The sequence below is a fragment of the Phyllobates terribilis genome, unplaced genomic scaffold (assembly GCF_046119375.1).
Source record: "Phyllobates terribilis strain yellow unplaced genomic scaffold, ASM4611937v1 Scaffold_5__5_contigs__length_657084704, whole genome shotgun sequence".
Lineage (NCBI taxonomy): Eukaryota > Metazoa > Chordata > Amphibia > Anura > Dendrobatidae > Phyllobates > Phyllobates terribilis.
In genome coordinates, this window is record NW_027362765.1 from 1,266,916 (window position 1) to 1,294,529 (window position 27,614).

At 46.5% G+C, this 27,614-nt stretch overlaps 2 protein-coding genes across 4 annotated transcripts in view; one reads left to right on the plus strand and one right to left on the minus strand.

Annotated features, from left to right (window-relative positions):
* The window catches only part of LOC141271687 (uncharacterized), a 205,240-nt gene that overhangs the window by 50,251 nt on the left and 127,375 nt on the right, over positions 1 to 27,614 (minus strand). The gene's annotated exons all lie outside the window — the stretch shown is intronic.
* LOC141271682 (uncharacterized) lies at positions 143 to 27,609 on the plus strand. 3 transcript variants are annotated; one of them, XM_073681721.1, is made up of 7 exons: positions 143 to 227; positions 21,241 to 21,399; positions 21,529 to 21,708; positions 21,783 to 21,906; positions 21,990 to 22,087; positions 22,285 to 22,375; positions 25,433 to 27,609. In XM_073681721.1, exons 2-7 carry the CDS (start codon positions 21,307 to 21,309, stop codon positions 26,620 to 26,622), a joined length of 1,776 nt encoding a protein of 591 aa, XP_073537822.1. In that variant the 5' UTR covers positions 143 to 227; positions 21,241 to 21,306; the 3' UTR covers positions 26,623 to 27,609. The 3 variants fall into 3 exon arrangements, with proteins under 3 accessions (XP_073537822.1, XP_073537823.1, XP_073537821.1); XM_073681720.1 differs by lacking the exon at positions 143 to 227 and adding an exon at positions 15,260 to 15,605 and having other exon boundaries at positions 25,433 to 27,608; XM_073681722.1 differs by lacking the exon at positions 21,241 to 21,399 and having other exon boundaries at positions 164 to 227; positions 21,529 to 21,906; positions 25,433 to 27,607.

Sequence of the window (27,614 nt, forward strand, 5' to 3'; positions counted from 1 at the left end):
CGTACACCTCGTACACAGGCGGCTCTGCTACATCCACACTGTAAACCCCTCCTGACCCCACACATAAACTTCAGCTCATCCAGCACCATGACAACCAGCACAGCAGAGTCCTGCATCCACTGAGGCCCCTGATCATGTGACCCCTGACTCCTCCCCTCCTGTGACCTCATCACAGGTCCTGTGCGCACAGAGCAGCCATATATGTGGTGGCGGCTCTGCAGGTGGAGGTATGTGGAGACCCCCCATTACTGGGCGCAGGGGGCATTAACCCCTTCAGCACGGAGACTCTTTTGGGGTCTTGTGTTGCCCCTTTATAAGAATCATAAGGTTTTTGTTCTGTTTCCTGTAATAGATACATACGACCCAACTATGGAGATAGGAAGGGAGGAAACGTATTGTTCTCATAGTACAGGACCCCTTTACTGCCCCACAGTGTAATGCCCCCATTATGCCCCTTATGCAGGATGTATGATGCCCCCCACACAGTGTTAATGCCCCCATTATGCCCCTTATGCAGGATGTATGATGCCCCACACAGTGTAATGCCCCCATTATGCCCCTTATGCCAGATGTATGATGCCCAACACAGTTTAATGCCCCCATTATGCCCCTTATGCAGGATGTATGATGCCCCCACACAGTGTAATGCCCCCATTATGCCCCTTATGCTGTATGCATGATGCCCCCACACAGTGTGATGCCCCCATTATGCCCCTTATGCAGGATATATGATGCCCCCATACAGTGTAATGCCCCCATTATGCCCCTTATGCAGGATGTATGATGCCCCCACAGTGTAATGCCCCATTATGCCCCTTATGCAGGATGTATGATGCCCCCACACAGTGTAATGCCCCCATTATGCCCCTTATGCAGTATGTATGATGCCCCCACACAGTGTAATGCCTCCATTATGCCCCTTATGCAGGATGTATGATGCCCCCACACCGTGTAATGCCCCCACTATGCCCCTTATGCAGGATATATGATGCCCCCACACAGTGTAATGCCCCCATTATGCCCCTTATGCAGGATGTATGATGCCCCCACACAGTGTAATGCCCCCATTATGCCCCTTATGCAGGATGTATGATGCCCCACACAGTGTAATGCCCCCATTATGCCCCTTTTGCAGGCCTTACTAGATATTGAGGCTTTGTACAGTAATATATCGCATGAGGATGATATCAGAGGAGTAAGATGTTTATAGAAATCGAGATCAATAGAGTGTAGCAGACATAATGACTTCATGGAGGATCTTCTAAAATTCATTCTTACTCATAACGTCTTTATTTTTGACAGGAAGTACTTACCCGAGCTCAGGGGTACTGCGATGGGGAGCTCCTGTACTCCCTCATCTGCTAATCTATTCCTGGGCTGATGGGAGGAAAACAGCATACTCAGGGATGATTATAAGTGGTGGCAACCATATATTGGGGCATGATATAGATATATTGACAACATTTTTATCATCTGGTCAGGGACGAGTGAACAATTTCTTGAATTTGGAACTCAATAACCATAGAGTGGGCCTTAGATTTATATCAGAGTTTAATTATTCCTACCAGTTGCCTTTCCTTGATGTACCAATCAAGAAAGTATGGGATGGGAGCCAGGGCTGTGGAGTCGGCAAGCCAAACCTTCGACTTCTACTCCTAAATTTCCATGACACCGTCTCCGACTTCACAACTCCGACTCCCTCATACATGGCTCATGTTTAAGTGATAAATTTACAGTAGGACAAATTTTTCTCAGCTAAAAGTCTAGACCCTTAGATCAGGAATAGGAAAGACATTTATAGGACATTTCATAACTTTACCAAATTCTTATGAAAAAATATTCCTCACAAACTGCATTGAACTACTGTACCCAATTTATTATTTATTTTAGGCGCCGGAGTGGGTCAATTTTATACCGACTCCAACTCCACCAAAATGGGCACCGACTCCACAGCTCTGGTTTAGACCCTAGGGACACTCATCTACCATAAACTATTAAAGTGGGATAGCCACCACTGCATCCTACTAAAAAAAAAGCAATATCCAAGGGCCAATATTTACAGTTGAGAAGAAACTGCTCTAATGTCACAGATATTAATATACAGGCAATAGACATAAACACCAGATTCAGGGAAAAAGGTACCCACAGTACATTTTGGATTCCGCATTATTGTTTGCAGAAAAACAGGAGAGAGAGATACTCCTACATACCTAACCAAGACACCAAGAAAAATATGGGATAACACAAGTAATAGGAACTTGTGACAATCAGAGTGACCATATCTTTATTATCCTCAGAAAACGCTAGGATGTACTTGTGGCCGACCTGGACCTGAGGGTGCTGTGTGATCTACTCCCACAATATCTTTCAGAAAGAGTTGGTCAATTAGGGACCGTTTAGTGCATAGTTTCTATAAAAACCTGCACCCAAGGGGACATGGCTAGATAGAAGAATCTGTGGTTTATTTAGATGTGTAGAAAGTTGTACATGTAATTGGATAAGACCATGTAAATCTTTCTCGAGTTCCTCTACAGGTGAAACCTTTCTCCAGAGGGATTATTCCAACTATAAAACCTCAGGACTTGTGTATGTGGCCACATGCACCTACCTCCTAGATTATGTATGCACGACCAAGAGGCAGTCTAAGAGGAGTGTGGAGGGGGCATTTGGGCGAAATATGCCATGGGTGTCACGGGTGTGTCAGAGGTGACAGACAGTCGCCCTGCAGGGGTTTGCAGGAGATCTCCACGTTTGGCAATGCAGACAGCTGCCTAGATGGATGGCTGTGTTTAGGACCCAGATTCTACCTCCATTTAGTCTGGGTGTATATACACCTGGTGTGTCTATGTTGGCGTCGCCGGGTATACTCATTTCTACTTGGAACTTGGCTGAAGCAGCATCACGTCCTCTTTGGAGTCTTGAGGCCGTGTGCCCTGTTGGAGTTTCTTCTAAAGCGAAATTGTAATTCCCCTGTGTTGTAATTCCCCTGTGTTGTCTTTAGAGTGCTAGCGGAGGTTGACTAGTGCTCATCTCCTTCCACCCCCAGCTATAGCCTTATGCCAGGGATAGTTGGGCGAGGCATGTGATGGGCAACAGCTGCGGAGGGGGGAGACAGAGTGATGCTAGTCCAGATTAGAAGGTCACCTCTTCCCCCTTTTCCCTAGTATCTGGGCTCCCTTTCTCCTCTGTGTTGCACTCACACCTGGCGTGACTCTCTGTGTTGCACTCACACCTGGCGTGACATCGGGACACCCCATTAGTGAGACACATGAACAGTGCACATTGAGGTGAAACAAGAAACATCTCCTTTTGCATCATTGAGGTGGTTAAACCCAATGTGAGAGGTGGTGATCTCAATAAATGTATTCTCAAAAAAAGTGAGTGGATTTCCAGACTGGATTCACTAGGCCCTAAGGGACTGAATGAGCAAATTTCCTATGCCTGTTTTGTATGAATACAGTCCCATTCCGGATTACATTTTAGGATTTTATACTCTACCCATTGCTACTCAGTTCCCTGTATTGTTTTACTTCATCAAGAGATCTGAGCTTCTATGTCAGAATTATTTCTTATCCGTTATATCCCACTTATACCATTTAGTAACTAACAAGTGTGGTGTTCCTTGTGTATCTCTAATTATGCAATAGGGGTCAAATATGACCATTTAGGAGTATACTGTGGGCCACCATACCATATATTTTGTAGTGATAAAGTAGATCCACATGCCGATTGCATGATGGGAGGATGTGCAATACTTGATTTTAGTCTCCCATGACACTGATCTCAGAGAGAGGATTTTTCTGTTGGTTGAATGCAATCCAATACCATATGCGCTCTGGTGTGGAACGCAGACATCTGGGCATGCACATTTGTTAACAATGATCCTAGATGGAATGATAACTATGGGCATGCGCAGTCACAGGTACGAGTTGCGCGGCGGCAATCAGTTTATCTGGTGTTTCAGCATAAAGCACGTCACTTCCCTACATGCACACTAGGTGATGGACATTATCGAACCTCTAGCTCATGAGAAGTAGCGTAGGCGCAGTATATTATTGTAGACAGACTCTATTCTGTATATACTGTGACAATTCACCTATAGGAATGGGAATGAGCCTCCTAGTCTGGGAGGGGTTTGGGATGAAATGGGATATTTAAACATGGACACCTGGCTATTAGGCACACTATGCTGAACATCATGAATTATCATCCCTCTATCAAGCCTCCTAATGAACCTGTTGGGAAAATGCGTTGAGGCGGATTATTGAAACATTCTCTGACTACCATACCCTTTCCTTTATACATATTGTAGGGGTTTTACTCACTGGGGCACAATGGGAGGAAAACGGGAGGCATGTTCCTTTAAAATTTCATGTGGGTTTATTACTTCATAAACCCAGAAGCCAAACAGAAAAGCAAATAGCCTTTAGATCAGGCAAACAAAGTAAATGTCCTTAGCAGGTCTCTGCTCAGCCAGGCCTGTGTGGCACACAAGCTGGGGTAGCGTCCAGTGTCCTGGCTTGGTCTGAAGACAAACATACACAGTAGGCCTTCTACCTCCAAACACACAGACCATGTGCCAAACAACAGCCTTCATTTTATAGGCTGTTAACCACACCCAGAGGTGAGGTATGTGGGTAGCTGGACCCGCCCATTCTCTCCTAGCTGCTCATAACCCGGCTCCCAGGTGCACCAAACGATCCTCTTAATGCTTATGTGCCCTAGAGAAACACTCCGGGTTACATCACAGAGACCAGCCATCTCTGTGACACATACCTCCCATCGACTACGCGACCATTAGCCACCTTACATACCTCCCCCCCTCTGCCTAAAGCCTTGGGCTTGACACCTTTTACTACCAGACAGGGGATTCTCGAGAGAGCATCGGCATTACCATGTTGCTTCCCTGCTCTATGTTCTACAGGGAAGTAGGAGTCCTGTAGGGCTAAAAACCCGAGGGTGACTCTGGCATTTTTTCACTTTTTCCCCTCATCCATCTGAGTGGAGCATAGTCGGATAATAATCTAACTTTTCGACCTAACAGATAGTACAGTAAGGTTTCCACCGCACAATTTATAGCCAAGCGTTCCTTCTCTATGACCGAATAATTTTTCTCGCAGGAGGACAGCTTTCTACTCAGGTAGAGGACAGGGTGCTCCTCCCCGTGTATCTCCTGGGAAAGGACTGCTGCTAACCCGACATCTGAGGCATCTGTCTGGAGTATAAACTCTTTCTTGAAGTCCGGGGCAACCAGGACCGGTTGCCTACACAGAGCCAGTTTCATCTTTTGAAAGGACGTCTCCGCCTCTGCAGTCCACTTGGCCTTGGCTGATTTTGTCCCTTTAAGGAGGTCAGTTAGGGGTGCAGCCATCATGGCGAAGTTTGGAATGAATTTCCTGTAGTATCCCACGATTCACAGGAAGGCTCTGACTTGCTTTTTCGACACCGGTCTCGGCCAATTTTGGATTGCTTCTACTTTAGTATTTTGGGGTTTTATCTCGACTCTACCCACTACATATCCGAAGTACTTGGCTTCTTATTTTCCCATGCCACATTTCTTCGAGTTTATTGAAAACCCCACCTTCCTCAGAGCATCAAACACAGCCTGAATCTTTTCCAGATGACTCTCCCAGTCTGGACTGAAGATAGTATTGTCCAGGTGTGTTGCGGCATATTTTCTTATGGGATGCAAGGATGCAATCCATAGCTCTCTGGAATTTTGCAGGGGCCCCCTGCAGTCCAAACGGCATCCGGGCATACTGGAAGCATTCGTCCGGTGTAGAAAGCGCAGTCTTCTCTTTGGCTACCTATGCCATGGGGATCTGCCAATATCCCTTTGTCAGATCCAAGGTGGTTATGTGCCTTGCTGGCCCAAGCCTCTTGATCAGCTCGACGACGCGTGGCATGGGATATGCATCAAATTTGGAAACCTCATTCAACTTCCGATAGTCGTTGCAGAATCTCCATTCACCATTGGGATTTGGGACCAAGATGATCAGGCTCGACCAACTGCTCTTGGATTCTTCAATGACACTGAGCTTCAGCATACAAGCTACCTCTTTGGATATCAACTCTCGTCGGGTCTCCGTTATCAGATAAGGCTTCAAGTTCACCCGCACATGTGGCTCCGTCAGAACCTTGTGTTCTATGACCCTTGTGCAGCCCGACAATTCCGAGAACAGATCCCTGTTCTTCTGCATCAACTCCCGACACTGCTGTTTCTTGGCCTTCGTTAGCGTTTCCGCTGTTGCGACTCCTCCACAGCCTCTCTGTCTTGCCACATCTTGTTGAGGTTGATGTGGTATATCTGGTACGGCTTACGTCGTCCCGGTTGATGAACCTTGTAGTTCACTTCACCCACTTTTTCCACCATCTTATACGGCCCTTGCTACTTGGCCAAGAACTTACTTTCCACTGTAGGAATTAGCATGAGGACTCCGGTCTCCCGGATTGATTTGCCTCACTCTGGCTGACCGGTTGTAGACTCTGGCATGAGCTTCTTGTGCCTGGAGGAGATGTTCTTTTACGATGGGCATCACCTTCACAATCCTCTCCTGCATCAGAGCAACCTGCTCGATGACGCTCCTATGGGGCATGAATTAGGCTTCCCAGATTTCCTTTGTGACATCCAGAAGACCCCGCGAATGTCGGCCATACAGAAGTTCGAATGGCGAGAACCCTGTAGAGGCCTGTGAAACCTTTCGGTTGGAGAACAACAGATATGGTAGGAGACAGTCCCAGTCTCTACTGTCCCTTTCTATGTCCTTCCTCAGTATACTCTTCAAAGTCTTGTTAAACCTTTCGACTAGGCTATCCGTCTGAGGATGGTATACTGAAGTCCTCAGTTGGGAGATTTGGAGGGCTTTACATAACTCCCTCATCACCTTACTCATAGAGGGAATTTCCTGGTCAGTGAGTATCTCCCTTTGGTAAGCCTGTTGGGGGGGAAAAACGTGGACCAACTCACGGGATATATTCTTTGCGGAGGAGTTACTCAGTGGAATCACTTCAGGATAGCGTGTGACATAGTCCAGGACAACCAATATAAATTGATGCCCACGAGCAGATTCAACCAGGGGACTGACCAAGTCGATAGCAATTCTCTCGAATGGCACTTCAATAATGTTCAGTGGCACGAGGGGACTTCAAATGTGAGAGGTGGGGTCGGTTAACTGGCACGTAGTGCAAGACCTGCAATGCTTAAATATTTCCCAGTGACATCTGGGCCAATAGAACCTTTGTAAAAGATAATGCCTTACCAACACCAGATGCAGCAAGCCTCCATGATAAAGGCGGGGCCAGCACATGTGCAAAATACTGATGCAGACAGCCACTCACTAACCTACCAATTTATGGAGGGGGTGGCTGTCTAGTATTATACATGCACACCGATGGAGTCTGCATAGGGCGCCAGTCACACAGATATGTGCGATACACAGTTTCTGTCTTGCAGCTTGTTGATGACACCCATACTATTAGATCAGGCGGGCTGCCCAGCACTGTATACGTGCACCCCCACAAGACAGACGCCCCAATTCACCCAGCCAACACTAAAGAGGCCTGGCCGCATCCTGCAAAAAAATGTGCAAAAAAGATGAAAAATAGTGTAGAAGATAAATACAACACATGAGGTGTTGGTCGATATTTTGGCCAAAATACACAAGCTCGCAACCCAAACGTCAAGGGTCCTCATACTTGCGAGTCCTAACACTAAACATTAAAAATGGTGAACATTGGACATAATTTCAAAAAACATCACAGTAAGGCTGTATGGCCACTATGCGTTTTTTAAGCGTTTCCGCAGCGGCAATTCCGCTGCAGAAACGCTTAAAAAACGCTTGGTAGAAGGTCTGCCATGTTCCCCAATGATAATCCCATGTGCTGTGCACATGCTGCGGAAATTTCCGCTGCGGATTATTATTGTGGAAAAATCCGCAGCACTACCAATTATTTTGCGGAAGCGCGGCATGTTCGCTGCCATTGACTTGCATTGGAACGCATGGAATCCGCATCATTGCATCTGCAGATGCTCAATCCATGCGTTTCAAGGTGCGGATGGTACCCGGGTTTGGAGAAGAGGAGACTCTCCTCCGGACCCGGGTACCATAGAACCTGTAAAAAAAAGAATAAAATAAAAAATATACATTATACTTTCCTTCTGATGGCCCCCGGTGTCCTTAGTGATGCGTCTCGGCTTGCTGGCAGCTCACGATGGTCTGAAAAGGACCTGCCATGACTAATGTTGAGAATTCCAATACTGCGAATATCGGCCGATACCCGATATTTCAGTATCGGAATTCCGATACTTTTACAATATCGTATACCGGAATCGGAAGTTCCCATATTGCAATGAGCCAGTTTCATTTTATTCAGCCAATGAGGATCCTAAGAAGTGTGGGCACATCCTGTTAGGCATGTAGGCATCTTAACTAATGGCATGGCTGTGATTGGCTGCTGAAATGATGTCATGATGCACTATAAAAGCCGCCGCCACCATTTTCAGCTCACTCTGCTGTGAATTCAGTTAGGGATAGGACGCTGTTGTTCTGAGGGACAGTTTTAGCTACCTATTTGGTCTATTCTGCTTTACCCAAGCTACTTTATAAATCGCTGTGCCTTGCAGCACTAGTGCACAGTTCTCTGTGCTGTTCACCGCTGTCTGCAAGGTCTCTGTGTGTGACTGCAGCTCACCCTGCAGTGTGTGCTTCAAACACGTCTGGTTGTAGTGCACTCAGTGTGTGTCACTGCCTCATACATTGTCCTTATTTGCTAATTCATAATTTTTCCTGATATCTCCTATTAGTGTGGTGGTTCTATCCGTATTCAGCTAAATTGGTTCCAAACACACTATATAGGAGTAGTTAGAGGAGCCTTTCTGCAGCATTGTGCCCTGCAGCCCCAGCCAGATTAGTATTAGCCTATTTTTTGTAGCCTCATCTATTGCATTGTAGGTTACCTTCCTACATTGTAATAGCTACAAAAAGTTTGTGATACTATCGGTATTACATCTTTGGGCACATCCAGTGTCTTTTTGTGGCAAAAAAAACATAAATAAAGTTCACCAAACACTCCACTTTACAGTTGTGTAGGCCACATTAGCTCATATTAAAGTCTAGTCCACACTTTATAAAATTAGTGTTTCTTATACCTGTTAGCAGCTGTTCAGGAATAAGCACACTAAGCCCTTAGTACTTTTCTGCCTATCTTTATCAGTCTACCAAGATGAAGAAGGCAGGGAGTAAGGCATGTGGGCGTGGGCGTGGAGTTTCTGCAGGGAGAGGACGTGAGGATTCTGTGCCTGCAGGAAGAGGACGTGGGGATTCTGTGCCTGCTGCGGGTACCAGTGACTCAGCATCCCCCAGTTTTACCAGGGAACAGTCCTTTATGCGCAGCTTTGTAGGAGCTAGCCGTACCCCACTGCTGCGGGAGGACCAAATTGAAGCCGTTGTCGGATGGATGGCAGCTAACGCATCGACTTCAATTAGTTCCAGATCCTCTCAGGTCCTGAGCACTGAAGAGCACCCATCTGTCTCTTCACCACCTGCCAAATTGCCCAGGCAGTCAGAGAGCCCTGGACAGGAGCCATCTCTACTTCTGTTCTCTGAATCTCTTGGCTTGGAAAGAGGGGGCCAGCCAAGCAGAATTCGAGAATTTGAAGAAGAGGTAGTATGCAGTGATGCGCAACCGTTTTGTCTCTCTGAATCTGAAGAGGCGGGTGGGCCAGTGCCTATGGTCAGCAGCACACCTCAGTACGCATCTGATGATGAGACTCAGGTGCCACTTTCTGGTGCGTACTGTGCTGTCGAGACTACCCAGGAGAAGCAGTTGTTTGAAGAGGGTGGTGTAGATGATGAGGTCCTTGACCCATCATGGCGTGAGGGACAGGAAGGTGGTGGGAGCAGCTCTGCGGAAGAGATTCCCCGAACGGCCCAAAAAGGAGGGAAGGGGAGGGGGCAGACTTGGTTGCCTGTAGCCTCCACTTCGGCACCCATTAGGAGCATGGCTCTTCCAAAATCCAAAGCGGGCGCTCCCAAGTCTTACAGTGCCTGGTCCTTTTTTGACACAGTTGCAGGTGACATTTGCTTTGTCAAATGCAAGCTGTGTAATCAGAAGGTGAAAAGAGGGAAAAGTGTCAGCAACCTCAATACCACAAATATGTGGAAACATGTGCGGACCAAGCACGTGGTGGAGTTACAAAAACACACTGAAGACCTAGGCTAACCTACAGCGCCACCTACCACCTCTTCAGCTCATGTTGTAGAATCTTCCTCCAGCTCACACACAGCTGGTTCGGCTTCCTCACAGGATCGCCATGGAAGAATCTCTGGCACTGTTGTACAGAGACACAGTGTAATTCCACCCACAGCACCACTTTACCTGTCATCCTCACACTCCCAGGCCAGTCTACAGCCATCGTTAGCACAGGTATGGGAGAAAAGGCGCCCATACTCGGCAAACCACCCTCAAGCACAGGCTCTGAATGCTGGCATTGCTAAACTACTGGCCCTTGAAATGCTATCATTCAGGCTGGTGGAGACTGACACCTTCCGTAACTTTATGGCATTGGCAGTCCCACAATACAATGTGCCCAGCCGCTTTTATTTCAGCAGGCAAGCCGTCCCTGCCCTGCAACAGCATGTGGAGGGAAAAATTAAACATGCGCTACAAAACGCCGTCAGTAGCAAGGTCCACCTGACCACCGATGCGTGGACCAGTAAGCATGGACAGGGACGATACCTTTCCCTCACTGCCCATTGGGGAAATGTTGTGGAGCCGGGTACAGATCTTGAGAGTGGCGCTGTACGTGTTCTGCCAACTCCAAGGATTGCAGGAATCCAGTCTGTACACATTGACTCCTCCTCATACTCCAGTTCCTCTGAATCAGCGCTGCAGGAGCCATCACGGTCTACCTCCACATCGACCCGTGAACGGTTACCTGTTATGATGACCGATATGAGCACAGCCGTGGCCAAACGTCAACAGGCCATATTAAAATTAATTTCTTTGGGGAATCGAAGCCACACAGCGCAGGAGCTCTGGAATTCCATCAAGCAGCAGAGCGACTTGTGGTTTGTGCCAGCGAATCTCCAGCCAGGCATGGTAGTGTGTGACAATGGCCGAAATCTGGTGGCAGCTCTGGGCCTAGGCAACCTCACTCACATCCCATGTCTGGCACATGTGCTCAACTTGGTCGTGCAGAGTTTTTTGAGGGACTATCCGGATCTTGATGCACTGCTTCACGAGGTCCGCATAGAGTGCGCTCACTTGCGGCGTTCCAGCAACGCAAGATCGCGCATTGCAGCTCTGCAGCGCTGATTACGCCTTACGGAACATCGCATCATATGTGACCTACCCACCAGGTGGAATTCAACGTTACATATGTTGGAGAGGTTGTGTGAGCAGCAGGCAGCAGTAATGGAGTACCAGCTGCAGCAGGCGCAAACAAGTCGCAGTGCGCGCCGTTCACACTTCACCACCACTGAGTGGGCCTCTATGAAGGACATTTGCCACGTTTTGTGTGCCTTCGATTATTCCACGCGGATGGCGAGTGCAGATGATGCACTAGTCAGCATGACTATCCCCCTTATCTGCCTGCTTGAAAAAACACTGCAAGCACTAAGGGACGAGGTTTTGGAAGAGGTGGAAAATGAGTCACAAATGCCATCTGCTTCTCTACAGTGTGCGCAACGTGGTTCCTCACAAAGGCCTAGGCAGGGGACACTTTGTGAGTAGGATGAGGAGGAGTCAATGGAGGAGGAAGACATCTGTCCAGAGGAGGGAGGTACACAATGCTCTAGTAGTCAGTATCTAGAGCGAGGGTGGGGTGATGCAGAGCAGGCAGAGATCACGCCTCAAGCAGGGGACAGCGTTTCTTGGCCAGTTGGCAGTCTGCAGCACATGGTTGATTTCATGCTGCAGTGCCTGAGAAACGACCGCCGCATCGCCCACATTCTCAACACGGCTGATTATTGGGTGTCCACCCTCCTAGATCCTCGCTACCGGGACAACTTACAAAGCCTCATAACACCGTTGAACCGGGAGCGTAAAATGCGGGAATACCAAGACGCACTGGTGCATTCCATCATGTTCTCCATTCCAACCGAGAGCAGTGCTGCTAGTGCTTTACAAAGCAGCTCAGTGCGTCGAGGCAGTGGAGGAAGCTCTGCACAAAGAGGGAGCAGAAGCAGCGCCTCAGCACAAGGCAAGACCAGTATGGCCGAAGTGTGGCAAAGTTTTGTGTCCCCGCCGCCACAAATGTCTACACCATCACAGACGGCTCCACTCAGCAGGAGGCAACGTTTCCGTCAGATGGTGACAGACTACATGTCTTGCCCTCTCAGTGTACTCCCAGACGGCTCTTCTCCCTTCAAGTTTTGGGTCTGTAAGCTGGATTCATGGCCAGAGCTTAGCCAGTATGCATTGGAGGTGCTAGCTTGCCCTGCTGCTAGTGTATTATCGGAACGCGTCTTTAGTGCCGCAGGTGGTGTACTAACAGACCGTCGCATGCGACTATCCTCCGATAACGTTGACCGGCTTACTTTTCTCAAAATGAACAAGGCCTGGATCTCGCATGAATTTGCCAGTCCTCTTCCAGAATAAATAATTGGTTGGCAACAGTATCCAGGTCTCCTGTTGTGTTCATGTTTCTACCACCTGAACTGTAATCCCTGAGCTCCAACACCGCCAGTTGGCGCTCAGAAGTGCTGTCTGCACAGTCAACACTTGCTGCCGTGTTATTGGGGTTCAGTAACGTCAGCTGATCCCCAGCTGTGTGTCCGGCAAATTCTCCTGCTTTGTCCACATCCACTGTACTACTGATTTAAAACTTGCTCCAATTACACCTCTGACTCCTCTGTTTTTAGTATTTACCCTGGGCTCCAATACCGCTAGTTGCTGCTCAGAAGTGCCGTCTGCACAGTCAACGCTTGCTCCAGTGTTATTGGGGTTCAGTAACGTCAGCTGATCCCCAGCTGTGTGTCCGGCAAATTCTCCTGCTTTGTCCACATCCACTGTACTATTGATTTAAAACTTGCTCCAATTACACCTCCGGCTTCTCTGTTTATAATATTTACCCTGGGCTCCAATACCGCTAGTTGCTGCTCAGAAGTGCCGTCTGCACAGTCAACGCTTGCTCCAGTGTTATTGGGGTTCAGTAACGTCAGCTGATCCCCAGCTGTGTGTCCGGCAAATTCTCCTGCTTTGTCCACATCCACTGTACTATTGATTTAAAACTTGCTCCAATTACACCTCCGGCTCCTCTGTTTATAATATTTACCCTGGGCTCCAATACCGCTAGTTGCTGCTCAGAAGTGCCGTCTGCACAGTCAACGCTTGCTCCAGTGTTTTTGGGGTTCAGTAACGTCAGCTGATCCCCAGCTGTGTGTCCGGCAAATTCTCCTGCTCTGTCCACATTCACACTACTACAGATTTTAAAGTTGATCCAATTACGCCTCTGGCTCCACTCTGTTTTTAGTATTTACCCTGGGTTCCAGCACCGCCAGCTGTTTCCCAGCAGTGTCTTTGGCACGGGTACTCCCTCCTGCGCAGCCTGGTTCCAGCACGTCAGCTGTTTCCGGGTAGTGTCAACGTCACTTTGCCTCCAATGCATTGTCCTGTCATGTTGCGGTCAGGTTAGCTGACTCTATGGTGCCTGCAGTTTAGGTGACTCCTATGTGGGCTGCGGGATCTGGCAATGAAGGCTGGTTCCATAGTGCCAATAAGACAAGCATCCCCTGTAGGACTGTGGGTTTCGGTAACTGCGGCCGGCTCGCGGCCTTGCAACTTTTTTTTACATGGGTACCTTCTGCTACCCATCCGGGTTCCAGTACCGTCAGCTGGTCCTCAGCAGTGCCTTTGGCTTAGGTGCCTCCTTCTCGGTATCCAAGTTCCACCAACGTCTGCTGGTCCTTGGTAGTGCTTTCTGGCACAGGTACCTCCTGCTTAGTAACCAAGTTCCAGTACCGTCAGCTGGTCCTCAGTAGTTCCATTGGCTCTTGTACCTTCTGCTACCCATCCGGGTTCCAGTACCGTCAGCTGGTTCTCGGCAGTGTCTTTGACACGGGTACTCCCTCCTGCCCAGCCTGGTTCCAGCACGCCAGCTGTTTCCAGGTAGTGTCAACGTCACTTTGCCTCCAATGCGTTGTCCTGTCGTGTTGCGGTCGGGTTAGCCGACTCTATGGTGCCTGTAGTTTAGGTGACTCCTATGTGGGCTGCGAGATCTGGCAATGAAGGCTGGTTCCATAGTGCCAATAAGACAAGCACCCCCTGTAGGACTGTGGGTTTCGGTAACTGCGGCCGGATCGCGGCCTTGCAACTTTTTTTTACATGGGTACCTTATGCTACCCATCCGGGTTCCAGTACCGTCAGCTGGTTCTCGGCAGTGCCTTTGGCTTAGGTGCCTCCTTCTCGGTATCCAAGTTCCACCAATGTCTGCTGGTCCTTGGTAGTGCTTTCTGGCACAGGTACCTCCTGCTTAGTAACCGAGTTCCAGCACCGTCATCTGGTCCTCGGTAGTTCCATTGGCTCTTGTACCTTCTGCTACCCATCCGGGTTCCAGTACCGTCAGCTGGTCCTCGGTAATTCCATTTGCTCTTGTACCTTCTGCTACCCATCCGGGTTCCAGTACCGTCAGCTGGTTCTCGGCAGTTCCTCAGCCTTCTTGTACCTTCTGCTACATTTCCAAGTTCAAGCTTTTTGAAATGGTTCTTGGTAATCACTCTGGATCTCTCTGACGAGGACCCTGAAGGCCACCCCGAAGAAGATGAGGACCCCGAAGACGAGGACCCCGAAGACCACCCCGAAGAAGACGAGGACCCCGAAGATGACGACCCTGAACACGAGGACCCTGAAGACCACCCCGAAGAAGACGAGGACCCCGAAGACGACGACCCTGAACACGAGGACCCTGAAGACCACCCCGAAGAAGACGAGGACCCTGAAGACGAGGACCCTGAAGACGAGGACCCCGAAGATTAGGACCCCGAAGATTAGGACCCCGAAGACGACGACCCTGAAGACGACGACCCTGAAGACCTCCCCAAAGAAGACCAAGAAGATGACCCTGAAGAAGTTGACCAAGAGGACAAAGAAGAAGAAGACAACCACCAAGATACAGAAGAACAAGAGACAGAAAACCAAGAAGCAGAAGTACAAGAAGCTGAAGAACAAAAAGCAGAAGAACATTAAGCATAAGACTAAAAATCTGAGCAAAAGATAATATCTAAATTATAAGCAGAAGATGACTAAGCAGTGTATGGGGGTGAGTCCGTTCCTCCTCGTGGTGCCCCTGGAAAAGACCTGCTGCTGCAGGCCAAACTGAACGCGGACAAATCCTGTTGTAAATCTTTTGTGACGGGCAGAACGAAAGGTGTAATGTTCAAACTTTTATAGATAACAACTACAGGAATGCCTGTCACAAATAAGAATATGATGAAGAAGAAGAATATGAAGAAGATGAAGAAGTAGAATATGAAGAATGTAAAAAAAAAGAATAATACGAAGAAGATGAAGAAGAAGATGATGAAGAAGGTGAAGAAGAAGTTGATGAAAAAGATGCTGATGCTGAGGATGATGAAGGAGAAAGTGTGGGAGAAGTAAAAAAGAAGGTGAAGAGCATGGAAGTAGTGAAACATAAATATCTGACAAAATATAAAAAAACTTAACATAGTCAATATTTCCGTGACTCAGAACGTCATAAAAAAAATATTAATTCCTGCTATTTCATTTGATTGGGCTAAACCTCTATGCCTTTGTTGTCTCCCCCACCTCCCCCAATACATTCTACATTATTCTTAGTTGTTTTCCTTCATGTAGAATTAACCTACAAGGAAAGAAAGGGTTTATTTTTATTCCGATATTTCTGTCCCATTGACTTGCATTGGTTTCCGGTATCGGAATCGGCGATATCCGATACTTTTTGGGTATCGGTCCGATCCGATATTTCCCGATATCGGAAGGTATCGCTCAACACTAGCCATGACGTCAATTAGTCATGTAACGGGTCACGCAACCGCTGACGTTGGCAGGTCCTTTAGTCTACCGCGAGCTGCCGGCAAGCCAGGACGCATCGGATAAAGACACCGGGGGCCATCAGAAGCCATCCGGTTGCATGGATTTATATAGTGTGACCAAGTTGTCAAGCACTTTTCAAGTGATGCTAAAATTGCTTGGAAAGCGCTTGACAATCCGCATGCGGAAATGCATGTGAAGAACGCTTCACTTCTGTACAATCCGCATGCGTTTTTTCTGCCAGGGAGATGCAGAAACGCTCAGGAAAAAAATCCAGAGCATTTCTGCATCGTGGGCACATAGCCTAAAAGATAATGCCTTACCAACACCAGGTCAGATTACCAATGCACTGCAGGATGCAGCAAGCCTCAATGATAAAGGCGGGGCCAGCACATGTGCAAAATACTGATGCAGACAGCCACTCACTAACCTACCATTTCATGGAGGGAGTGGCTGTGTAGTCTGCATAGGGCGCCAGTCACACAGATATGTGTGATGCACATTGTCTGGCTTGCAGCCTATTGATGACGCCCATACTATTAGGCTGTGTGCCCACAATGCGTTTTTAATGCGTTTCCGCAGCGTTTTTGCTGCTGCGGAAACGCATTAAAAACGGGCACGTGCTGCGGAAATTTCCGGTGCGGATTATCATTGCGGAAAAAAACGCAGCACTACCAATTATTTTGCGGAAGCGCTGCGTTTTCACCGCCATTGACTTGCATTAGAACGCGCCAATTCAGAAAGACTGCATCTGTACTTGCGTAATTGGCGCGTTCTAATGTGTAGATGGTACCCAGGTGTGGAGGACAGGAGACTCTCCTCCACACCCAGGTACCATTAAAAAAGCTGTAAAAAAAGAATAAAATTAAAAATAAATATATACTTACCTTCTGGCGGCCCGCGGTGCGCTCCTCCTTGCTTCCCGGCACTTAGCGATGGAATGAAGGACCTGCTCTGACGTCAGAGTCCTGTGACGGGTGACGCGACGCTGACGTCGGCAGGTCCTTCAGTCTACCACTGCCGGCAGCCGGAACCGAGCGAAGCAAGACAGCGCAGGCCATCGGAGGGTATGTATAGATTTATTTTTTTACATTCTCTCAGGTCACACTATATAAATCCATGCTGGTTGCATGGATTTATATAGTGTGACCAAGTTGACAAGCACTTTCCAAGTGATGTTAAAATCGCTTGGAAAGCGCTTGTCAACCCGCATGCGGAAACGCAAGTGAAGAACGCTTCACTTCCACATGTCCCCGGCAGGAAAACGCATGTACAATCCGCATGCATTTTTTCTGCCAGGGAGATGCAGAAACGCTCAGGAAAAAATCCTGAGCATTTCTGCATCGTGGGCACATAGCCTTAGATCATACGGGCTGCCAAGCACTATATACATGCAAGCACACAAGACATATGCCCCAATTCATCCAGCCAACACTAAAGAGGCCTGGTGGGGTATTTATCATGTTGTGTATTTATCTTATACACTATTTTTCATCTTTTTTGCACATTTTTTTGCACTATGCATCACACATATCTGTGTGACTGGCGCCCCCCTTATGCTGACTCCATCGGTGTGCATGTATAATACTACACAGTCACCCCCTCCATGAATTTGGTAGGTTAGTGAGTGGCTGTCTGCTTCAGTATTTTGCACATGTGCTGGCCCTGCCTTTATGATGCAGGCTTGCTGCATCCTGCAGTGCATTGGCAATCTGACCTGGTGTTGGTAAGGTATTATCTTTTACTGTGATGTTTTTTGAAATTATGTCCAATGTTCACCTATAGAACCTTTGCACGATCCGTTCTTGCGTTTTATCCACTCCCAGATGTCCCCCCAAGACATGTGAATGGGCCATGTCCAACACCTTCCGTCTAAAGGGGCCCGGCACTAACTGCTCCACACTCTCCTCCCTCACTTTCTTGACCTGGTACCACAACTCCTTACTCATCATAAAATGGGGAAACCTTGTGTCAGCCCCTGACTCCTGTGCAACCCCATTTATAATAGTGACATTATTAAAGGCTCCCTTCAGAGTTAGGTCCCTATATTGGGCAGACCCAAAATTCTCGCTGGTCACCCCTAACTCTGGAATTGCAGACTCAGGGGGCACTACCTCCTCATCCCCCACAAGGACACAAAAGGGAAACCTGTCTGACTCTGGGTGTGGTGATACCTCATTAGGGTTAATTTTTTTCTTATCTGAGCCAGCGAACCCAGAACCCTTCCCCCACAGATCCCAAAACAAGCAAAAGTCCCAGCCTATAATAATAGGGTGCAACAAGTCCTGAACGACGCCGACCTCGTGGGACTCTGTACCGTGGGCCATTTCAATATCCACTCTTGCCCGTAGGGTAGTCTTTAGCATCACCATGAATGCACTGAACGCCGACTTTTTTCCCCGGGATAATTTGGAGAGGAAGGGTGGCCCTCATAAGGGTCACCAGGCTCCCGGAGTCTAGCAGTGCCTTTACTTCCCATCTGTTCACCTTCATGTGACATGCTTGTGGCCCCTCGCTGGGTGGACAGTTCACACTGCAGGCCGGATAAGCATAATATAAACAACGTTGTCCTATGCTGCAGTCCATTGGCTCAAGGGTCAGGGGACAACAGGCAGCTATATGGCCTGGGCCGTGGCACCGCCAGCAAACAACATCACCTGTATGGACCTTGGGCACCACCTCCCTCGTCCATTTGGACCTTGGAAGTCCCACCACCTTTTGGGCCTCCACCCCCTGTTGGGAACTCCAGCATGTAGTGGGCTTCCTTCCCAAGGAACCTTCAACCCCCTGGTATCTCTCGATCAGTCCGACCAGTTCATCTGCATACCGGGGATCACCCTGGGCAACCCAAGGCTGTATGGGCCTCGGCAGGGAGTGCACAAACCGGTCCATCACCACCCACTCTACCATCTGCGCAGACATTGAGGACTCTGGCTCAGCCACTTCTGGACCAGGTGCAGCAGGTCAAACCTTTGGGACGGAGGTGGTTTGTTCCAGTGATACGAACCCGCTGTGCCCTGATAGTCATTGTCAACCCCAAGCGTGCGAGAATCTCAGTTTTTAGCTTGCCATACTCTTTCGCATCCTGCAAAGCTAAATCATAGTATGCCTTTTGGGCGTACTATGCAAAGCTAAATAGGGCGTACTATGCAAAGCTAAATAGGACGTCCTGCAAAGCTAAATCATAGTACGCCTACTACGCGTACTTCTGGGGCTCTCCAAGTCAAGTATGGCGACAGTACCTCTGCCCACTGCTCTTGTGGAAATTTCTCCCTCTCGGTGACCCTTTGAAACACCATCAGGAAAGTCTCATCCCCCAGGGTCATTTTCTGCAAAGCTCGTCATGCTGCCTTCCGGACATGGGAGTCATCAGTCGGACCTGGGGTTGGAGCTCTCATCCTGTCCTGGGTGGCGGTTGCCAGAAACTGCTTCTGCTGATGTTGTTTCTGCTAGTGCTGCTGGATCTGCTGTAACTACAGCCTGTTGGTCTCCTGTTGATGCTGCTGCGACTGGACCAGGTGTTTAAGAAGGTCCTCCATTTCGTCTGGCGATGCTTGCTGGCTTGCGACAGACTTCACCCAGGGCATGCAGTCCATCCTGTAGCACTCATACGTCTCTGCTGGGAACGCTGCCCGCAAGTCTAACACTAATTGTGGAGGTTTTACTCACTTGGGTGTGACCGGAGGAAAACAGGAGGCATGTTCCTTTAAAAGTTCATGTGGGTTTATTTCTTCATAAACCCAGAAGCCAAACAGAAAAGAAAATAGCCTTTAGATCAGGCAAACAAAGTAATTGTCCTTAGCAGGTCTCTGCTCAGCCAGGCCTGTGTGGCACACAAGCTGGGGTAACGTCCAGTGTCCTGGCTTGGTCTGAAGACAAACATACACAAGAGGCCTTCTCCCTCCAAACACACAGACCATGTGCCAAACAACAGCCTCCATTTTATAGGCTGTTAACCACACCCAGAGATGAGGTATGTGGGTAGCTGGACCCACCCATTCTCTCCTAGCTACCCGTAACCCGGCTCCCAGGTGCACCAACCGATCCTCTTAGTGCTTATCTGCCCTAGAGAAACACTCCGGGTTACATCACAGAGACCAGCCATCTCTGTGACACATGCCTCCCATTGACTATTGCAACCATTAACCACCTTAGAATACCTTGATACATATCTGGTTTTATGATTACCCCACGGCTGATGAAAGGGAATCTGTCACCCCCTGGGACTTATCTGACCTCTAATATTGGCATACAGGTGATAGAAATGTGAGTCTATACATACCTGTATGCCTCATATTAGAGGACTGTTTGCTGAGAAATGGCTTTTTATTCAGTGAAGATTCTGATGCTTGCTGTTCGTGGGGAGTGGATTCCCTTTAATAAATACTCACTTAGCCTCATTCTTCGTGCAGATACTAATAAATACAGGACCTATGAGATTTTTACCATATGATAGTTGGATAGTTAGGGGTGTATCATCCATAGCAGCAGCCCACAGGGCCACTATGGTGCCTGTGAAAAAACACAGAATTTGAGCTTGGTTTAAGTTGGTATCCATGCAGCACATAAATGCATGTGTACTATGGCCATCAATCAGAAAAAAACTATAAGAAGAAAAATGATCATAAACTCTGCTGTAAATAAATAAATAAAAACCAAAAGTGCATTTAAATAAAATAGGGTTCTTAGTAACTCTGTTTTTGATCAAAAATAGCATGAAAGCTATCCCACCATGGTAAAATGAACCCATTCAGGATAGTCCTACTCTGTTTAATATTAAAAACTTTACCATGTATCAAAGCCTCAAACTTCTGTGTGTGAATCAGACATGAGATCTAACGTGATAGAAGATTACAATACGGGGAAGACGGGAAACATTCATATAGACGGCCGGAGGAGATGTAGTCAGTGAAGAACTCTGGCTAAATATGTTTGTAGAATCGTAGTTGAAGATGTCGTCGTCCTCCTCATGAAGTAGTTATTTCTCATGTCACGTGTAATGAATATCTCCTGCAGTATTGCTAATGCCGATTGCAGTGTCGGTAAATGAGACGAGAATTAGCTTTATGGAAGATGAGTCTATGAGAAACGTGTTCAGCTACAGACTCCAAGGAAGAAACTGCTTGTTGTATGTGGCCTAAAATATATAGGTTTTATTACTAGATGTAAAGCAGGAAACTAAATACTGTAAAATAATATATCTCCTCATATGTTTCCCCTTATTATCTCCAGTAATTGTATTATTACACAATATCAGATCCTCTCAGTGAAGATCTTCTATTTAAGAGAATTTTCCTTATGGACCCATCAAAGACAGATATGGATAGAGACAAGATGGCAGAGAGGATATTACACCTCACCCTAGAGATCCTCTTCCGTCTTACTGGAGAGGTGAGAGATTCCAATAACGTCACATTACGTCATTCTTATCTATGGGAATAACAGATGAACAGAACTGGAGAGGTGAGGACTCTGGAAATGTCTGTAGTGAGATTTATTTATATGTCTTTCCATAACCAGGATTACATAGTAGTGAAGAAGACCTCTAGTGAGCGCTGTCAGGTCCATGTGTCTGAGGGATGGGAAAGACCCCTGAGCTCAATCACAGGACCTCCATCTCACCCCTTCATACATGAGGACATCAATGACCAGAAGATCCTAGAACTCACCTACAAGATGATTGAGCTGCTGACTGGAGAGGTGACACTGCTGGGACATTATACTGTAACGCTATGAAAGGATCGGGGGGATGACGGTATCATTGTGTGTGTCAGGTTCCTATAAGATGTCAGGATGTCGCTGTCTATTTCTCCATGGAGGAGTGGGAGTATTTAGAAGGACACAAAGATTTGTACAAAGACGTCATGATGGAGGTTCCCCATCCCCTCACATCACCAGGTAATAGACAGGACTAAATACACACGGCCCATAATTATCTGTATGTAAAGAATAAATTCAGTCCCTGTATGTGTTTCTTCCAGATCTATCCAGTAACAGGACAACACCAGAGAGATGTCCCCGTCCTCTTCTTCCACATGACTGTAAACAAGAAGATCCCAATGTTCCTCAGGATCATCAGGTAGATGGAGAGAAGGTGTCATGAGATCTCCCCTATGATGTGTAGACGGCTGTGAAGGTCTTGTGTTCAGTCTTGTTTTATCCACCAGTTTTATATGTTTTATACTTGTGTAATGAGAACAGTGGAGATGGCAGGATTAGAGCTGATCATAGATGTGACTTCTCATCTGTTTGTGACTTTTACAATATTTGTTTCAGGGTGAAGATCTCACCCATATTAATACTATAGAGGCATATGTAAGGGGTTATGAGCGGTGTAAAGAGGAGATTCCTACATATGACTACCCAGGTGAGTAGTAACCACTAAATGCACAGAAGTCACAGATTCTTCTCTGTCACCGGCTGTGGCTGCTTTATCGGTGGTGTAGTCCGTCCTTATCACAATCGTGTGATCGCCATTTTGCCTCTAGACCACAACATTCTCTTCCACCCAAAACTGTTCAAATGATTTTGGGCATTGAAACCCTTTTCCATAGAACTTACAACCAGGAGGATCCACCTACCCCCTGTGATTAGGAGACGCTACCTGCCCAGATCTGTAAACCACAAAGCCAGAAAATCACTTGAAAAAAATATTATGATGGGACTGTAAGAGAAAGCGGAGGGTAATGATGCTGTTGGCTTCCTAGAACCCTGATATCTTATTGGATGAATCTACCTTCTCTCCCTTCTGTGCTGCTGAATGTGCTCATATGGTCCCTACAAGACCAGGTCCAGTCTTTCTGGCCAAACTTCACTTTTATGATCGACAACATTAAATGTGCAGTGAGGCCAAGTGTGAATTTCTGTACAATAACAACAGAGTTTCCCTTTATCCCGACTTACCAATTTCTTTTAAAACCAACTAACTTCAAACAGGATTGTGATAAACTAAGCAAAAAAAAACATTATACCTGTGCCATGATATATCTCTAAGCTAAATTTAAGATGCCTCATCTCTGCAGTATTATAAAAAGTTCCCTTTGAACGTCTAATATTTCTTCTTGAAATTCATCTGATAGAAAATATTGTCCCTTACGATAGTTTAGATTGCCAAGAGCCACCGAGCCCCATACTGTAATTACCCCAGAGAGGTTTCACCACTAGTTACTCACTACTTACTGATGAAGACTGTTGAGTTTGATCATTTCAGTAGATGTGTTATGGTCTGTACTCACAGTTTTGACTATGGTAGTTAGTGCCCAAAATACTCTGATTTAACCCCTTCCTGCAGCCTGTTTTGTGTTCCTATCTGAGCCCATTTTTCAAATCTGATGTGTGTCACTTTATGTGGTGATAACTTTGGAATTCTTCACAAAGGATAATAGGAAACAAATGGACCTTACAAATTATATTCCATCTTCTCTTGAATCTGACAATACCCTATATACGGTTATACACTACTGTCTGGGCACATGGCAGGTTAAGAAGGGCAGGAGCGCCATTTAGCTATTTGAATGCAGATTTTGCTGGGATAGTGTGCAGACACAATGTATTGGGGACACTATTCGTTGTCACCTGGCAGCTCAAAAGATGGCTACCACAAACAGGCTTGGCACTATCTACTCCATTTTCCAGATCCCAGGGTTTGCCTTGCTCATCATCCTTTAACCCCTCTACATGGATTTGGACTTAGACAGAGACCCCCTAGGCTTGGGCCACAGTGTTACCTAATGTTCTGTGGTGTGAGCTGGCAAGAAGAATAGTCAGGTAGCCGGGTCAGAACCAGGAGGTCAGAGAAAATATAAAATCACACAAGAGTAGTCAGTAAACGGGCCGAGGTCACAACAGGAAACAAATACACAAGCCGGGAGCGGAGCACAGAGGACTGAACCAGAGGAGAACAAGGCTGGATCTGGCAGCTTCCTGCAATATGCTTCCAGCTTTAGTAGGGTGCCTTGCTTTCCAGTTGGCTGAAACAAGGAGCAGATTACTCCAGCTGGACAGCACACACACCCATACTGCCAGACTGGATGGTACTACTGGTCCCAGCAACCCTAGTCTTAGTGGCTGGACAGAGCCTGCGCCGCCCAGAGCTTCTGGTTCTGACGTCTCCTCCATCACCAGCGCCACCTGCAGGATGAATAAGGCGGCTACTGGTGAGAGAAGCAGATGTCGCAGGAGCAGATCCCAGAGGAGATGGGACCCACCATTTGCAGAAGCCCTAATGTGACCAAATTGCAGAAAACCAGAGCAGTAGAAATCCCCATAAAGTGACACCATTTTGGAAATTATAACCCTCAGTGAAATAATCTATAGGAGTAGTGACTATTTTGACTCCACAGGCACTTTCCGGAAATTAGCACGCAGTGGATGTTGGAGAGTGAAAATTACAAATATATAATTTCATTACCCAACACATAGTGCCCAGATTGTGCTCCAGGAGACACACACCGTAAATTAATTGGGTTCTTCTCACTATAGTAATGCCGAATACATGGAGGCTAAATGTGGTTTGAGCGCACTGCAAGGCTCAGAAGTGAGGGGGAGATCTGACTTTGGGAGAGTGGATATTGCTGGATTGGGTTATGGAAGCCATGTTGCTTTTCAAAAGCCTTTGAGCCACTAATAATGTGGAAACCTCTGGTTTTCCATTGACAGATGATGGACCTGAGTGGGGACTTGTTTTTTGTGAGATGAGTAGAAGTTTTTATTGGTATTATTTCACCTACATAACATTGTTTGGTGACTTTTTATTCCATATTTTGGAGGCAGAATTAACAAACAGTTGAACACTACGATCCACTGGTTCATCCTATGAGGTTTTCTATTAGACTGTGAACTGTTATTGTCTTGATGAATAATGACGGCTAACATAGGGCAAAATTAAAAAAAATCACAGAAAAAGATACAGTCTTACCAACACCAAATCATATAACAAATGCACTAGCAGGATGCAGCAGACCCCCATGATAAAGGGGACGGGGGGCAACGCAGGTGCAAAATACTGGTGGAGCAACCACTCACAAACCTACAAATTCATGGAGGGGGTGGTTGCCTAGTATTAAAGATGCACACAGAAGAAGCTTGCATAGGACGCCAGTCACACAGGTAGGTGTGATGCAGTGTCTGGCTTAGGATAGTGATGATGCCCATACTATTACATCAGGAAGGCTGCCCAGCGCTATATAAGTGCACCCCACATGGACAGACACCCCAGTACACCCAACCAACACTAAAATGCTAATGCATTTGTTATCTGATTTGGTGTTGGTAAGGCTGATTTTTTCTGTGATATGTTTTCTTGGTAGATAATGATACTTTTACATAAAGTACATTTTTACGTAGAGTTTAATTAGAAATATTCAACAATATAAATTTTAAGGATATGTTATTCATAAATAATAATTGGTTTTATTCTTGGCAGATGACTGTACCAGGAGATCAGAGGGACAGCTGACATCTTCAGTTTTTAAAACAGATGATCTTGAGATCACACAAGATACAATTGAAGTGAATGTCATTACTCCAGATTTACCATCATCCCTTCACAGCAAAGATCTGTCATCTGATCATTTGAAACAGGTCCTGTCTTCTGATTCATTACCGACTAATAAGGAAAATCAAAGTCACAAAATAAGCATTAAAAAACAAACTGCTCCTAAAACAAAGAAGCCATTTTCATGTTCAGAATATGGAAATAGTTTTTCCCTTGAAACTTCTTTTCTTAAACATCAAAGCATTCACACAGCAGAGAATATATTTTTTTGTTTCAAGTGTGGGAAATTTTTTAACCAGAAATCAAATCTGGTTAATCACCAGAGAAGTCACACAGAGGAGAAGCCATTTTCTTGTTCAGAAAGTGGAAAATGTTTTACAGACAAATCAAGTTTAATCAAATATCAGAGAACTCACACAGGGGAGAAGCCTTTTTGCTGTTCAGAATGTGGGAAATGTTTTAGCCAGAAATCAGATTTGGTTAATCACCAGAGGACTCACACAGGGGAGAAGCCTTTTTCCTGTTCGGAATGTGGAAAATGTTTTAGCCAGAAATCAGGTTTGGTTAAGCACAAGAGAACTCACACAGGGGAGAAGCCCTTTTCCTGTTCAGAATGTGGAAAATGTTTTAGCCGGAAAACATATTTGGTTATACACCAGAGAATTCACACATGGGAGAAGCCTTTTTCCTGTTTAGAATGTGGAAAATGTTTTAGCCGGAAAACATATTTGGTTAAGCACAACAGAACTCACACAGGGGAAAAGCCTTTTTCCTGTTCAGAATGTGGAAAATGTTTTAGCCGGAAATCAGTTTTGGTTAAGCACAACAGAACTCACACAGGGGAGAAGCCTTTTTCCTGTTCAGAATGTGGGAAATGTTTTATCCAGAAATCAGATTTGGTTAATCACCGGAGAACTCACACAGGGGAGAAGCCTTTTTTCTGTTCAGAATGTGGGAAATATTTTAGCTGGAAATCAGATTTGGTTAAGCACAAGAGAATTCACACAGGGGAGAAGCCTTTTTCCTGTTCAGAATGTGGGAAATGCTTTAAAGATAAATCAGATTTGGTTAAGCACCAGAGAACTCACACAGACGAGAAGCCATTTTCATGTTCTTAATGTGGGAAATGTTTTACACGGAAATCAACTCTTAACAAACTTCATAGAAATCACACAGGGGAGAAGCCTTTTACATTTTTAGCCGAAAATTGTATCTTCATAAAGGGGTTGTCCACTACTAGGACAACTCCTTCTAATTCCTCATGTTTGGCCTTGTTAAAATAAAAACACTCATACGCACTTACTGTTCTGGCGCCATTCCATTGGTGTCACAACTTGCGTTTCCGTAAGGCTGTTACATCACACAATCCTGCTGCCAATCAACGCCACCTTCAGATGTATTGTACATCAACAGGAAGGACATGGCCTGGACATAGCACCAAGAGAATGCACACACTGAACGCACTCTCTTCAGACCGTGTTCTTGGGGGAATTATAAGCAATTTACACCCTCAAACATGACTTTCGATATGGGAAAGAAAGACGAGATCAGAGGTTAATCTGAGGTCCTCCACCTCTGTCAGCATGTCTGGTATGCAGCGTTTCTTATGGAAGGTCTTATCTTCCTGCTCCGGAGCTATTACTGCCTCACCTCAGCGTTCACCTCAGCGTGGAAAAAGAAGCAGTCTTAACCATCATGATGTCAGACAGCTCCAGCCTGTAAGTCCTGCGCCAACTTCTCTCTTAATGTAGGCCTCACAAGAAAACAGCTCCATAAATCTCCCTCTACTCTCACCGAAGCCCACAGATTGAGCAGTGCTTGCTTCACAGGGACATTTACCCCCCAGCCACAGGTTATTCTGATATGGGGAACAACATAACTTATTTCATAGAATTGGAAGGGACCTCCTGGGTCATCTGGTCCAACCCCCTGCTCAAAGCCGGATACTCTAAATCATCTCAGACAGATGTCTGTTCAGCCTATGTTTGAAGACGTCCATTGAAGGAGAACTCACCACTTCTTGTGGCAGCCTGTTCCACTCATTGATCACCCTAACTGTCAAAAAGTTTTTTCTAATATCTAATCTGTGTCTCCTCCCATTCAGTTTCAT

Excerpts from the sequence above, each read along its gene's own strand:
- LOC141271682 (XM_073681721.1), top strand. The coding sequence starts at position 21,307 with ATGGACCCATCAAAGACAGATATGGATAGAGACAAGATGGCAGAGAGG. Across the intron at positions 21,709-21,782 it reads TTGAGCTGCTGACTGGAGAG|GTTCCTATAAGATGTCAGGA; the intron begins GTGACACTGCTG and ends TGTGTGTGTCAG. Across the intron at positions 22,088-22,284 it reads ATGTTCCTCAGGATCATCAG|GGTGAAGATCTCACCCATAT; the intron begins GTAGATGGAGAG and ends TATTTGTTTCAG.